Raw genomic sequence first — 13,311 nt, 5'->3', positions numbered from 1 at the left:
ATAAATAAAAAACAAAATATTTGAAGCTTATCTTGTCTGCAAAACCAATTTATTGATTTCTAAATTGGTTTTCAACTACAAATTTTTTGTAGCTAAGCTCAGGCCTTCTCTTTCCAAGCTACCATGGAACTTAAGTAAACTATTACAAGTACAAATCTCCAATCTTCTAGTTCTCTTTTTTAGGCTTAAATCAAAATTACCATTAAAGAGTAATGAACTATTATGACTTCTCTTGAGCAAATATAACTCTATGATTACAAGATTGATTGTGAGATGAACAAAGGAAACTGAAAAAAAAATGTAAGATGAGTGTTTAATTTTGTTACATAATTACAAATTATCATGCTCAATAACCTGTGCCCCTCTCCAATCTTCACCTGGTTCCACAAAAACAGGCACCAGCATTGCAGCAGGGCCAGTGCAGATAAAATACTCCTGCCCATACTTCTCTGATAAGGAACCTGGGCTGCCTATGTATGTGTCTTCAAAACCTATCCGAATCACCCTGAAGAAAAGCTCAAGTCCCTGAAATAGACCAACAGGGTTGCCATAAATACTTTTTGAAATATATCTGATTGATGAAACATCAATAGAATGGATAGTTTTTCAAAATGAAATTTGCTAAAGCCTATTGATCTGATATAAATGTCAAACTCATACCTGATCAAGTGTTTCATATTTTGAAGGTGGGGTGTTATAAATTGGTTTTAGTCTCTCTTGTGGTGGAGCAGCATAAACTCTACTGAACTTATTCTTCAAAATTGTGAAGGGTACATCTTGAACTGTCCATGTACCTGGTTTGTCCTCGGTCTCTAAACCAAAATCAAACAATCCTGAAGACTCAGATTTCATGGCTTCACCTGGAGATAAGATTTCGAAAGGAGAAGGTAAAGGAGGGAATGGACAATAGGAGCAACCCTTGAATCCTTGGATTGCTGCCTTTCCTCTCCTCTTGAATTTGAGATGACTTAGAATAGCACTAGTTAGAGTCACAGGCTTGCGGCCATTGTTCTTACTATAACTGCTGTTGCAATGCTCACTGGGTATAGTGAGACAATGTATGTTATATCAAGAGTTCCACCGGTATAGCTTAATTCCACCAACAAGAAACCAGTAGAACAAATCATGAACCAAATTAGATATTCATCCTATTAGTTGCTGTGCAACTAAAAGAAATGCAGATTTCATCTTACAATGAGAGTTTCATCCACTACCATAGGTTCAGTCTACGGTGAATTTAGATTGATTAAGGCTCATGTTTCTGAAAATTAGGTATAAAAAGCTTGAAGGGGCTAAGAGCCTCAAATTGTAGTTCCCTTAAATTATCCTAAAATTCGTCTCCCTTCTCATCGTTGCAATTGACCACCAATTAACAGAAAAGTAATGGCATCAAACTCAACATCCTCCCCAAAAGAACCAATCAGTATGAGGGAGCGAACTGGTTTCAAGAATGGTGAATGGAATGAACAGAAAATTTTGAAATAAAGGAAATACCTGGAGAGCATCAATGGCATCAGAATCAACATTCTTGACAGTCCATTGTGAACTAGTAATAAGTGACTCTTTAGAACCAGCTTCAGAGGCATCATTGATGACCAAACCAACACCACCTCTTGCCTTACTAGATTCTTTCCCAGGAATAGTATAAAGAAGCTCCTCAAAACCTTCATCCTTCCAATAAACTTTTGGCTTGTAGGAAGTGACATGAGCATCAGGTATCTATAACCTTAAAGAGCTGCCATTTCTAACTGTTAGCTCAACAACTGGAATGTTATTCGATTCCGAGAATTTGATACCTTTTCTACCAAACTTCTCTTCAAGAATCTCCAGAGTAGGGAGGGTGGTGGTCGTTGCAGTAGATGATGAAGTAGCTTTTATTATGCTTGGCTTGGGGATAGAAAGGGAAAGAAGAGAAGCCATGGAAGACAAGGAAGCAAACAGCTTCCACAAACGCCAGTAGCTAGCTTGCAAGGCTCATCCTTCAAAAAATGTTTTTGTTTGGATTCGTATTTTGGCTTTATTTACACTTGAAGCTTTTGTCAACCATGATTATAATCTTTGCATTTCTTTTATTTTAAAATAATTTTTTTAAAATTAAAAAAAAAAACCTTTCGATTAAAAAATAAATAAATTAAATTCTTATAAAATTATAATTTATATTCCAATAAAAATAGGGTGCGAGAGACGGGAGGAGATCAGACTTCCTTTATTTGTAAAATTATCCCATTTTATTTGTATTAATATATTTATTTAGTTTTTCATTCTTGAAGATTATATCAATGAATTATATAATATAGTTTTAATAAAATTAGAAAATAAATATTGGCAACACCACAAAAAGAATGTATTAGCTTTAAATATCTCAACGTACACAGTCCATTAAGTGAATGGCGCGGAAGTAAAAGAAGTAAAAAATCAGTGAATCGCAACCAATCATCAGACGAAGCTGGATTAGAAGTAGGCAATGGTCTTGACATTTCTTTAACAGTAAACAAAATTGTAGAAAAAGACACCTAGCAAGTACGAAATTCTTCCCAAAAAAGATACAAGCAAAAAGAGATGAAATAAACTAGTCTTCATCCATCCCTGCAGGCGGATCTCTCTTTGGACCACCAGCTGGTTTTGCCATTATAATCTGTAGAGTAGGAAGAAAAATTAAACTAAAAGTTGCAATACATATATATGTCCAGTCTAATATATGTGGTTATAAATGCAAAGCCATTGGCGACAAAATTAACAAATGAAAACTATCAGCATAAGGGGAAAAAAAAAAGAGATATCAATTAAAAAGGTCAACAATCAGATGAATGATCTCTAGTGTTCTAAGTTGCCCGAGTCTAAGGCTCCATTTGGGATCATGTTTGGAAAGCCAAAAAGTTAGTTTTGAAAATGCTTTTTGGAGAAAAACCCTTTTAGATGTTGAAAAGAGAAATTTAATATGCTGTTTTGAAAATTTTATGACTAAAATATGTCAAATATAAATTAAAATCAAAATTTAAATGTCCTTAATAAATATTTTTTGAAATAATGTTTACAAGGCAATGCCATAGACCCTAAATGATCAGTTTGTAAAATGCACAAGAACCAAAAATCTTAGTAGAAATGAACATGTAATGCGCAAGAAAATATGTAACAATCATCACAGATAATATACCTGGTCTACCCGCAATACAGTACAGGCAGCATCTGCAGCATATTTGAGCGCAAAAAACCTGAAAAAAAAAAAGGAAAAGAAAATGAGAATATAAGACCTGCATTTTTTATACTAAACAAAGTTTAGCCTGATAAAAAAAGAACATGAAAATATTTCATAGGAAAGCATGATATATGAAAAGTAAAAAGAAGCATACTTTGTGACGTAAAGGTCCCAGATATTCATGGTTGACATATCCTTACAAACACCTTCTTCCAAGTCAATACCCACTTTGGTATTTCCAGATGCATGTTCAGCATAAAGAGATGATATGATCTCCATTGCATTAAGACCAGCATTCTCGGCCAGTGTTTTGGGTACCATCTCAAAGCTCTCAGCAAATTTTGCAATAGCATACTGATCCAATCTGCAAGGTGGATGTAATAACTTATCAACAAGAAGGCCTACTGCCCTGTCTCCATGTCTAAGCTTCTACAAAGCATCTTAATACCTCCAAAACTTTTGGAGGAAAGACCACACTTCCATTCCATGTACATCAATACAAATAAGGGTAAGAAACAAATTACCCTGTTTCTTTAAAAGAGAATTCCTTTAGTCTTCTAGCCAACTCAATTTCAGTGGCTGCAGCTCCAAGTATTATTCGACTGTCTCTACACATAGCCTGACAAAAGCAAGCATGAATAATGCATGACTAATAACATCCTCATATATATATATATATATATATATATATATATATATATATATATCGATTTCCTGGAATTTGAACAGAAAACACAGCAGAAAACTTCTTAAAAGTTAAAACAATAAAGAACAGATGAAACCATTTTCAAGGTCCAGAAAACATGTAATAGTTAACAAGATTGAACTTAGAGAAACAGAGAACTATTGGGATAAATATTTAGCAGCTACCTTATAGGTGTTAACTCCATCATCAACAGCTCTTTCAAGGTCCTCTAATATACTATCAGTGCTTCCCCGTAAGACCACAGTGCATACAGAGTTACCACCCTCTTCATTTTTCACAATAGTGACCTACATAAAAGCATCATGATTGAGAAGATGTGATAAAAGGCATGAATAGAAAAAGGAAAAGAAGCCTGCTAAAACAAAATTGCTATGATTAAAGGAGGATATCTTCAAACATACCCTAACTCCACCAATTTCCTCAACGGATATGGAATCTACATATCCCAAGTCATCTGGGTTTGGTTGGCTAAGTTTCAACTGTTTTCAGAATCAAGAGTATATTAGGGTACCTCTAAAGATTTCAGACAAAATCAAGGATAAATTTAAATTAAGCTTACAAGAGCAACAGCACCCGTGGTACGGCAAAATCGTCTCAATTCAAACTTTGAGCTAATCTTCAAAACCATGAGTCTGCAGGCGAGAATGTAGGAGATCAGTATAAACAACAGATTATGGAGGCAACAAAAGAAAATACATGAGAACCAAACACTGACACCATTTATAATTGAATCAGATGAATAGTAATGTGGCTTCAATTTGTCCAATTAGCGGTCCCATAACACATGCAAAGTTACATGTTCAAATGGATTATGCAAACAACTAGTGGGGGCAACAGGGAAAAAAAAAGTGCATAGAAATTCAATTTACTTGTAACGTTCACAAAAATGCAAAGCCATTTCTCCAACAGCTGCTCCACTAACAATTACTTTGGCACCAGAATCTGCAACAGCTTTAATGAGCTCCTCAACTTTAGCTTCTTCAGTTTTGGCATAATTCTCTAGCTGCAAGGCCAAAACAGGAACAGGAACTTGTTAACACATTATAATTACCACTAAATACATTAACTTGTTTACTATCAAATGTATACCGTCCTGAAAAATATTAGACAAACACAAATAGAAGGACCAACAACCATTTGCCAATTTCCTCCAGATATACCTGCTCAGCAGAGTGAATTAGGACAGTTCCCTTGGTTTCAGTTGCAGAGGTATCAACACCCCCAGCAAACACAGCAACCTAAGCAAGTACAATATAAAAATTAAAGTTTAAAATTTAAATTAATAATAAATCCTTTCAAAGAAAAATTGGTGTAAAAGTTTCTTGCAGTCAAGTCCAAAAGAAAATTTTAAAGTTGACAAATTGAAGGGAATATGACGAAAGCAAGAATTTTTAGAATCACAAACCTGAACCATTTTATAGTTAAAGAAAATCATCAGAAGTTTTAATTAAAAGTTAACAGCATAAATTAAAAGAGACAAACTACTCACCTTTGCTTTCTCCATTCTCTTTATAGTACCCACAGTGTCACTTTTCAATACCATTCCACGAACTACAGTGCAATTATGCAAACCTCCTCCCACAAGCTTTGCGACCCGAACATTATCCACGTTAAAGTTTGCTGGGTTCTTGGGACATACTTGGATGCATGCCTGTTATGCAAGATAAAAAGAAGTGGTGAAAGAATATTCTGATAAACAGGAGATATAGAACAAACAATTGAATATAAGCAATGAACCGTGCAATATACTTACATCAGCAATAAGATTACTTAAAATGTCTTCTTGTCCAAATTGCTTGCTAGCAACAGCAGCCTTCATCCGAGAAATGACCTGTTCCTTATTCCTCACATCCATTGTTTCAGAACCTTTCTCCACCAATTCATCCAAGATTTCAATTGTCTGAAAAAACATTTAAAACAAAAAAAAAAAAGAGTTATGCCAGGGACCTTCAAGCATAGATTCATCCATATAGCAAAAGTGGTCATATAAACTAATTAACAGACCTGGTTGATTCCTTTACTGTACCCACTAATGATCTCACTTGGGTGCAGGCCCATCCTGATAAGCTCCTCTGCATTTTGAAGGAGCTCACCAGCAAAAGAAATAGTCAAGTTAGCTCCATCACCAATTTCCTCTTGTTGAGCCTTGCCAGCTAAGACCAAAATTTTGGCAGCAGGATGCTGAACCTCAAGTTCATTGACAATAGTGGCAGCATCATTGGTGACAAAAAGCTTGTCCAAATGATTAATGACCATCTTATTCATACCTGAATACCAAACCATTAAGAAAAAACCTCTAAACCAATCCTACTAAGAGCATTTACCAAAAAAAAAAAAAAAGATGACTTCACCCAAGAGCACTCACAAAAGTTATAGAAAAACATATAAATGGAGAGGAAATTTAGAAATGAAAAAAACCCCTGGCTTCTCATTGATCCCAAAATGTATTCATTTAAATCCTGAATCCAACTCCCTTTTCCAGCTTCTTTTTTATTTATTCTTTGGGATGCAAGGGAGGTATTGAAGCAATGACCCTCATGGCCTCACCTAAGATTATCAAACGTGTACCAGCCAGAACAATCCTGTTTGGCACCTCTCAACTGAAAGATTAGGAGGAAACGACATATTGTTCACAAAAACTAACGGTCTTTGAGAAAATTAAAGGTCCACTAATTTTTCCCATCTTTTATTTTCATACATGTGACCATACAAACAGTTCAAAATCAGAGTGCACGAGACTTAATACCTTATTTAGAAGTCCATTTATCCCAATCATCTCAGACTACCATACAGAAACAAGATCAAGTGTTCATTGAATCAGCAACAAAAAAAAGCACTAAAAGAGAAGGTATTGAGAGCAAAAATTTCTCGATCCAAATTTAAAGTAAACAACACTTCAAACTCAAAATCCACTTTAAAACGAACTAATAAAAAATCTCTAAGTAGAGATTGGAGAGAAAGGGAAGAGAAAGCACCGTTAGGACCAAGCGAAGTGCGAGTGATAGTGGAAAGCTGCTTGCAGGCATCGATATTTTTTAGAACAGCTTCGTCAAGACCCGAAAGATGCTTGTGTCCTTCTTTGAGCATTGCTTGTATTCCATATGGCTGCATTGAGAACCCCATTTTCACAATCTCTCTCTCTGTGAAACTTGATCGGGCTCTGATTTCTTCTTCTTCTTCTTCTTCTTCAAACTTGCAGTGTCCAGAGAGAAAACCCTAGAAATGAGTTCCTCGTCCAGTGGTCAGTGTGGCTCTCTGTATAAAGGAACCAAGGAAGTGTTAACCCAGGCCAGAATGCCCTAGAACTTTGGCTCCCCGCCGCGCTATTTTAAGGTTGTAAATATAACGACGTCGTTTGCCTCTTAAAAAGATTCTTTTAAATTGAAAAAAAATGTTTTGTGTTTACCCGTATTAATTTTATAAAATTTTTTTACTAATATGCAACTTATTTTGTAAAACTATTTTTAATTTCTACAATGAAAATTATACTATAATTTTTTTATAATTAAATTAAATAATTATTTAAAAAATTTAAAATTAAAATAAAATTTTAAATATATTTTATAATAATCTACAATTTTTTAAGATATATATAATTTTAATATTTAGTTAAAAAACTTTTTTCATTATCAATAAATAAACGCATTTTCCATATTTAAAAAAAAAATTCCGCAAGTAAACAAACCAATAATTTTGATTCTCTTATCTGTTTAGGCTTTTAGCAAAAGAACAAATCTTGGTAAATTTCTTCTTTCTTTATTAAAAAATTTAAATAAAATTTTTTAAATTAATTATTACAACATCTAAAATTGACCTTAACTACTGATATAATTAAATAGAAATAACTCTAAATTGAATAGGCCAAGATCAAAATTTTTTTTCCAAAGTTTGAATACATTTTCTAAATTAATTTTAAATTATATGTTTTTTTTAACTGATTTTAAAATATATGTTGATACTTTAATAGGATATTATTGCATATTTTCATTAGAAATTGATGAAATTTTTTTAATAATAATTTGACAATGCAAAATTACAAAAAATAAAAAATAAAAAATAAAAAACTAAAGTAGTATTTATTATTTTAACCCTCAATTTCCAAAACTTTAAAAACGGCTGCCACAAATATAGTAATTTTATAATTTTGAGACATTTCCTTTTTGTTTTACAACCGACGATTATAAAATTCTTATGTAACGAAGTTTTATGCTGGAAATCCATTTTATATTTATCGTGTTTTATCCCACACGTTCAATAAGACCTGGCAGCGGCTTGATTCAAAAGCAAACCAAAAATACAATTTCAATTTCGGTCCAATGTTGATCACTCCAACCAACCTATTTTCGTAAAAGTTCTCCTCTTTAAATGAAAAAATAACCAGTTTTAACTCAAACCATACCCGATCAATTTTGATCCGATTCATTCTAAATTGAACTGGTCTATTTCCAATTTCAAACTGAACCACAGTCAGGTCTACCTCTAATAACTGATGAATTGCATTAGAGCCACGAGCATAAATCTTGAAAATGATACCACCCTACAACTTCTTAAGGCAATTAAATTTTCAACACTTCGAATAATTAAAGACTCCCCCACTGATAAAGTATACACTCACCATAGATCAGCTCAAGAACTAGGCATGGCACGTTTACAGAGGGGTAGAAAGAGACATAAAAGTAACAATTAGGAGAGAAGAATTTTTAAATCTTTATAGGTTCTGAGAAGCCATTCTCTCTTATCAAGTTATACGAGAACACTGAGGTCTTTCTGATTCAAAGCATGAATCCATCAGAAAAGGTAAAACTAACCCATGTTAGTGCTGACAGTAATTAGCATATTCTCTACTAGTCAAGAAGCCCACCCACTGCAACTCTGCCCTAAAAAATCGACCCCAAAATGGAATCGTAATCACTTAAAATTCAGCAGGCACTTGAAATCACAGTAGGAACAACTTTGTTTTCAGATGAAGCAACAGAATTGGCATTGTTGGAAGAGTTTTCAACTGCTGCATACCATCCATTTTCTTCTACCAGCTTCACCTCCCCATTCAACTTCCCCAGTTTGACTGCTGCAGGACCCACCGGTTCCTTCAATACAATATCGGTGGATTTTTGTGAACTGTCTTTACCCATCATCGCAAGTTTCTCTTTATTAGTGGCCAAGTCATCGCCAGGCTTCCCATCAAAAACCTTTTATTGGGGAAGGCAAAAAAATGTAAAAAGTTTTAACATCTTAATTGCCAACATTTAAGTGCTATTTATTGAATAGAAAAGGAGAATGATATAATAACCTACATGCTTGTAGGAAACAATAAATAGAAGAGACTCCAAATTAAGAGAGACAAGAACATCCTACCTGTTTTTGAATCTTTTGCTTAGCCCTTTTCTCCTGCATAATCCTTTCACGAGCCGCATAAAACCCAAAATCATCCAGGATAGATGTCTTGCCCTTATGACCCTTAAAAATTTTAAGTATCTGAATACCTTCATCCAAGATAACCTACAACATCCAGCAGCCATTTTTGAAAAGGATATTAAAAAAAGAATACCAAAAAAAAAAAGAGAGTAAAAATGCACAGAAGAAAAGAAGAGAACCCATTTACCTCTTGTGTATCTCTACTATTAGTGACAGGCTTGTTCTCATTGTTTTTAAGAGCTATGTGCCTCAAAGAACTATTTGGCACATCCTTAATAATATGCCACTTGACAGGGAAGCAACCAATCCACTTCTCCTGCTGCCAATACTCTACTGTTTTGTTAAAATCAACTGCCCCCGCCATCTCCGCCAAACCAACAAATTGCCCACTGGTGTTGACCTGAAAGAACAAGAAGTATACAAATAAAGCTCAAAAGAACTAAAAAAGACAATTGGTAGGTAATAATAAATTACTCATACTTACAGAGAATAGTAGAAATACAGGACAGCCACCAGGAATTTCTTTGGCTTCATGGTAAGCTGCATCCAGCTTCTTATTTCCATTTGGCGTGCTTGCCCACACACCATATTTGATGCATTTATGAACATCATCCTCACTGTACGACTTAATAACAAAAAATTTTGCGTTTGAGTAATCCTCAGGAAAATCCTCCCTGTTGTACTGTTCCTTCTCTGACATTTGAGGCAAACTATCCTCCTTGTTATCCTCAGTCACTGACAGGTTTTGCCCCTGGACTGCCTGAGGAACAGCGTCCAACTCCGTTTGGTTCTTAAAACCCTTGGCCCTAGGTCCTCTATTCAACTCACTTAAACCTTCCATATTCTCATTGCCATAGCTGCCCTTAGATTTGTACTTATTATCAACAACCACCCACCCACGTCCATTTGTCCACGAATTACCACCAAAGGATCCAAAACCTGCACCAGGTCTGTATCCATATTGGCCATACATTCTATTGTTTGGGTACATGTTCATGCCTCCAGAAGCTAGGCCCAAACCAGACATTGGTCTTGTAGCCTGTAGGATGCAAAATCGATTAGATCAATTAAACAACCTTAATAAAACTGTCCTAGTAGATACAGAATGAAACTACAATAACTATCAGATGTCAGGGTTGATAAAAACTGCAAATACAAGCTGAAGAATGCATTGAACACAAGCAAATTGGCAAAACTTGTGATGATAATGATGATATATAAAAGACATGAATCCCGTCTTCATTTTTTTAGAGGTCTGGAGTTGAATAGTTTACTTCAACAGAGAATAAATAAGATGGAAATTCGATAACTTTACTTACTAAAGCCAACTTAATACTGGGTAATACATACCACTGGTGAAGAGAATGCAGTGCTGATTGCATGTCCAGGAGGCCCATTAGGAAACATAGAGGCATCTAACCATGGGATCGGTGACTGAAATCCATCGTATCCAAACCTTGGGTCTTGATAACCGTGTGAAGGAAATCCTGTTGGTAAACTTCCCCCGTTATAGGGAACATTTAAACTTGCAGATGAATTTCGATTACTAGGTCTGAAAGGTTTTGGTCGATTACTTCTATTTACACTTCCACTGTTTCCAATGTTCACTGTATTATTGGTGTTTCCTGCAGCAGTCCCAACAGACGAAGCCGCCTTATCAGCTGCAGCAGAAGTTGGAACCTCTGCTTGGGAAGCACTGGCTGAGTTAGGAGAATAAAGTGTGCCAGTTGAAGCCGAAGCCTGGTAAAAAGGACTAGGGTACAGATAGTGCTCTGTACCATACAGCTGGCCATCATTTCCCCTTGTAGGCACAGTAGAACTTGGTGAAGGATATGCCCCGAAAGGTGCATAACCATAGCCTTGATGGTACATAAAAGTTTCATTATTGCCATAGATGCCCTGCCAACAGACATTAAACCCATCAAATGCAATCTCTAACCTATTAATATCAATTATAGTCCTTCAATTCCTTGCTAGATGCCCTTGCCAGAAACATACACACAGAGAGAGAGAGAGAGAGAGAGAGAGAGAGGGAAAAAAAGATGCCTGCATTATCAATTGAAACACAGTTGCAACCCAACAATAAACTCTACAAAAATCTAAAAGAAAAATATCATCCAAAAAAAAAATCAGATATGCTTATAAAATGAGCACTGTAAGAATATAAATCTTAATGAACCATCATCCAGCTTTCCAACTTCAAACATCATTAAAGCTGCATTCTTAAGTGCAGGAAGATAATCACTGCTGTGTGTGAAAAATGATGCTATACTTGAGACTAGAAGTTAATATATATATATATATATATATATATATATATATATATATAAACCCAATTAAATCTACTACATGTCCACCTCAACGACACAAAAATTGGGATGAGAGATACTACTAGAACCCTTTCAGAAAGCAAAAAGATCAATTCTTCCTCAAATAAATCACTATCTATGGACAATCTAAATATCAATACAAGTAAGAGGCAGAACTGATGTGAGACATCTCAACCTCATCAAGATTAACATATGTATAATCGTTCCACCCATTATCATGCCGATCATAACCTAAAGAAGGATCAACATTTCGCACCATAAAGTTACTGAGCCAGGAAAGCAAATTACCTAATTAAACAGTTTTATGAACTTAAAATTTCAGGTTTTTGCCCATTTTGAAGAGACCCTGTAGGGAAGTAGCATTAAACCTAAATACACAGCTTACCTCCATAATAGTACGCATGCAATGTGTAACCATTAGGAGAATAATACGCATTTTTGTCTACATGAAGAGGGTCGTAGACTGATTTAATGGCTTGGCTGTATTAGTAACCAAGTCACTTGATCCATATTGACTAGAAGAGAGCTATACCAATCAATTTACCATGTGATCAGACAAAATGATTAAGGGGGAGAAATTGGTCAATAATCATGAAAAAAAGACCTAGTTACCTTCTTTGTGGGTTCAGGAATTTCAGCACTCTTTGTCTGAGAATCTAATGACAAATTCTCCATCACATCTGCAACCTCTGAAAAAGTGACAGTAAAGGATATAACAAACCACAAGTCAATCAATTCAATTTATAAATGTTTATTTATTTGAATCCATACATAATGACATGATGTCCATGTTTAGCAGAATAGCACAAAAAGCTTAATCACAAAAGCTAAATCTTCATCCACCGAAAGCAATCTCAGCAAGATCAGTAACCACCCAAAGCATATACAAAACCCAATTCACAGCCAACATCAGTCAACATGTAGCCCACAAGAACCATCCAGTGAACAGCATTTTGATCAACAAAAACACCATAAAGCATGAAAATAATAAAGATCCTCTACACACGTACACACATATTTTGCACCTACAACACAAATATAAAGAAGCGTTGCATTTGAAAAGAACTAACCAAATTTTAAGAACATATATTAATTTTATTAATCTGAACATAAAACCTAACAAAACTCATATTCCTCAACCCATGTGAAACAGAAAAACCAATCCAAAAAACAAATCTCAATCAACCCACAAAACCAATGAACACAAAAAACGTCAAGAACCTTCATATACACACCCACGCGCATGCATATAAATTATACACAATTCATATACGTATAAGATAATAAAAATCAAAATTGCAAAAGCAAAGAGTACCCAGAAGAGGGAAGTTAGTAAGGATACGATCAGAAGGAGAAGAAACAGCTGCCATGATGACGGTGATGCTGATGATATTGATAAACGATAAAGAAAGAAAGAGAAACCCTAGAATTTAAAGCGAGAGGAGAATTTAAGAGGTGGGGATTTTTGGGGAAAGGTCAAGGAAGAGACGCGAGAGACTCTAGAGAGAGAGCGCTTGGAGAAGGGGCAGCCGCCAAAACCCAAGAGTTGGGGTTTTAGAGACACAGTTTACATATATGGAGGGGACAAGAGGCTTTAAATTGCACCACGGATCCACTTTGGATTTTCTTTTGTTTTTTGTTTTTTGCTTTTTTTTATAAATAAA

The 13,311-nt window shown here is 35.0% G+C and overlaps 2 protein-coding genes and 1 pseudogene across 3 annotated transcripts; all 3 read right to left on the bottom strand.

Annotated features, from left to right (window-relative positions):
• Positions 1 to 196: 196 nt before the first annotated feature.
• Positions 197 to 1,991, bottom strand: LOC110659101 (photosynthetic NDH subunit of subcomplex B 2, chloroplastic-like; annotated as a pseudogene).
• Positions 1,992 to 2,419: 428 nt separating this feature from the next.
• Positions 2,420 to 7,222, bottom strand: LOC110659098 (T-complex protein 1 subunit theta). The gene is made up of 13 exons (XM_021816950.2): positions 6,878 to 7,222; positions 5,907 to 6,169; positions 5,656 to 5,802; positions 5,392 to 5,553; positions 5,063 to 5,140; positions 4,772 to 4,905; positions 4,462 to 4,534; positions 4,304 to 4,381; positions 4,067 to 4,189; positions 3,721 to 3,815; positions 3,351 to 3,560; positions 3,155 to 3,212; positions 2,420 to 2,635 (listed from the first exon to the last, which is right to left on the bottom strand). Exons 1-13 carry the CDS (start codon positions 7,023 to 7,025, stop codon positions 2,570 to 2,572), a joined length of 1,635 nt encoding a protein of 544 aa, XP_021672642.2. The 5' UTR covers positions 7,026 to 7,222; the 3' UTR covers positions 2,420 to 2,569.
• A 1,363-nt stretch (positions 7,223 to 8,585) lies between these two features.
• On the bottom strand, positions 8,586 to 13,254 carry LOC110659097 (YTH domain-containing protein ECT1). Of its 2 annotated transcripts, none has more exons than XM_021816948.2 (7): positions 12,963 to 13,254; positions 12,260 to 12,336; positions 10,668 to 11,216; positions 9,802 to 10,356; positions 9,505 to 9,717; positions 9,258 to 9,401; positions 8,586 to 9,091 (listed from the first exon to the last, which is right to left on the bottom strand). In XM_021816948.2, exons 1-7 carry the CDS (start codon positions 13,015 to 13,017, stop codon positions 8,822 to 8,824), a joined length of 1,863 nt encoding a protein of 620 aa, XP_021672640.2. In that variant the 5' UTR covers positions 13,018 to 13,254; the 3' UTR covers positions 8,586 to 8,821. The 2 variants fall into 2 exon arrangements, with proteins under 2 accessions (XP_021672640.2, XP_021672641.2); XM_021816949.2 differs by having other exon boundaries at positions 12,990 to 13,252.
• Between the last annotated feature and the right edge of the window lie 57 nt (positions 13,255 to 13,311).

This window comes from Hevea brasiliensis, unplaced genomic scaffold (assembly GCF_030052815.1).
Source record: "Hevea brasiliensis isolate MT/VB/25A 57/8 unplaced genomic scaffold, ASM3005281v1 Scaf5, whole genome shotgun sequence".
Lineage (NCBI taxonomy): Eukaryota > Viridiplantae > Streptophyta > Magnoliopsida > Malpighiales > Euphorbiaceae > Hevea > Hevea brasiliensis.
The sequence above is the reverse complement of the archived record's forward strand: the minus strand, read 5'-3'. Positions and strand labels throughout refer to the sequence as shown.

Excerpts from the sequence above, each read along its gene's own strand:
- LOC110659097 (XM_021816948.2), bottom strand. The coding sequence starts at position 13,017 with ATGGCAGCTGTTTCTTCTCCTTCTGATCGTATCCTTACTAACTTCCCT. Across the intron at positions 12,337-12,962 it reads TACTAACTTCCCTCTTCTGG|AGGTTGCAGATGTGATGGAG; the intron begins GTACTCTTTGCT and ends TCACTTTTTCAG. Across the intron at positions 9,402-9,504 it reads ATAGTAGAGATACACAAGAG|GTTATCTTGGATGAAGGTAT; the intron begins GTAAATGGGTTC and ends TGGATGTTGTAG.
- LOC110659098 (XM_021816950.2), bottom strand. The coding sequence starts at position 7,025 with ATGGGGTTCTCAATGCAGCCATATGGAATACAAGCAATGCTCAAAGAA. Across the intron at positions 5,554-5,655 it reads TAAGTAATCTTATTGCTGAT|GCATGCATCCAAGTATGTCC; the intron begins GTAAGTATATTG and ends CTTGCATAACAG. Across the intron at positions 4,190-4,303 it reads AGGAAATTGGTGGAGTTAGG|GTCACTATTGTGAAAAATGA; the intron begins GTATGTTTGAAG and ends GCTTTTATGTAG.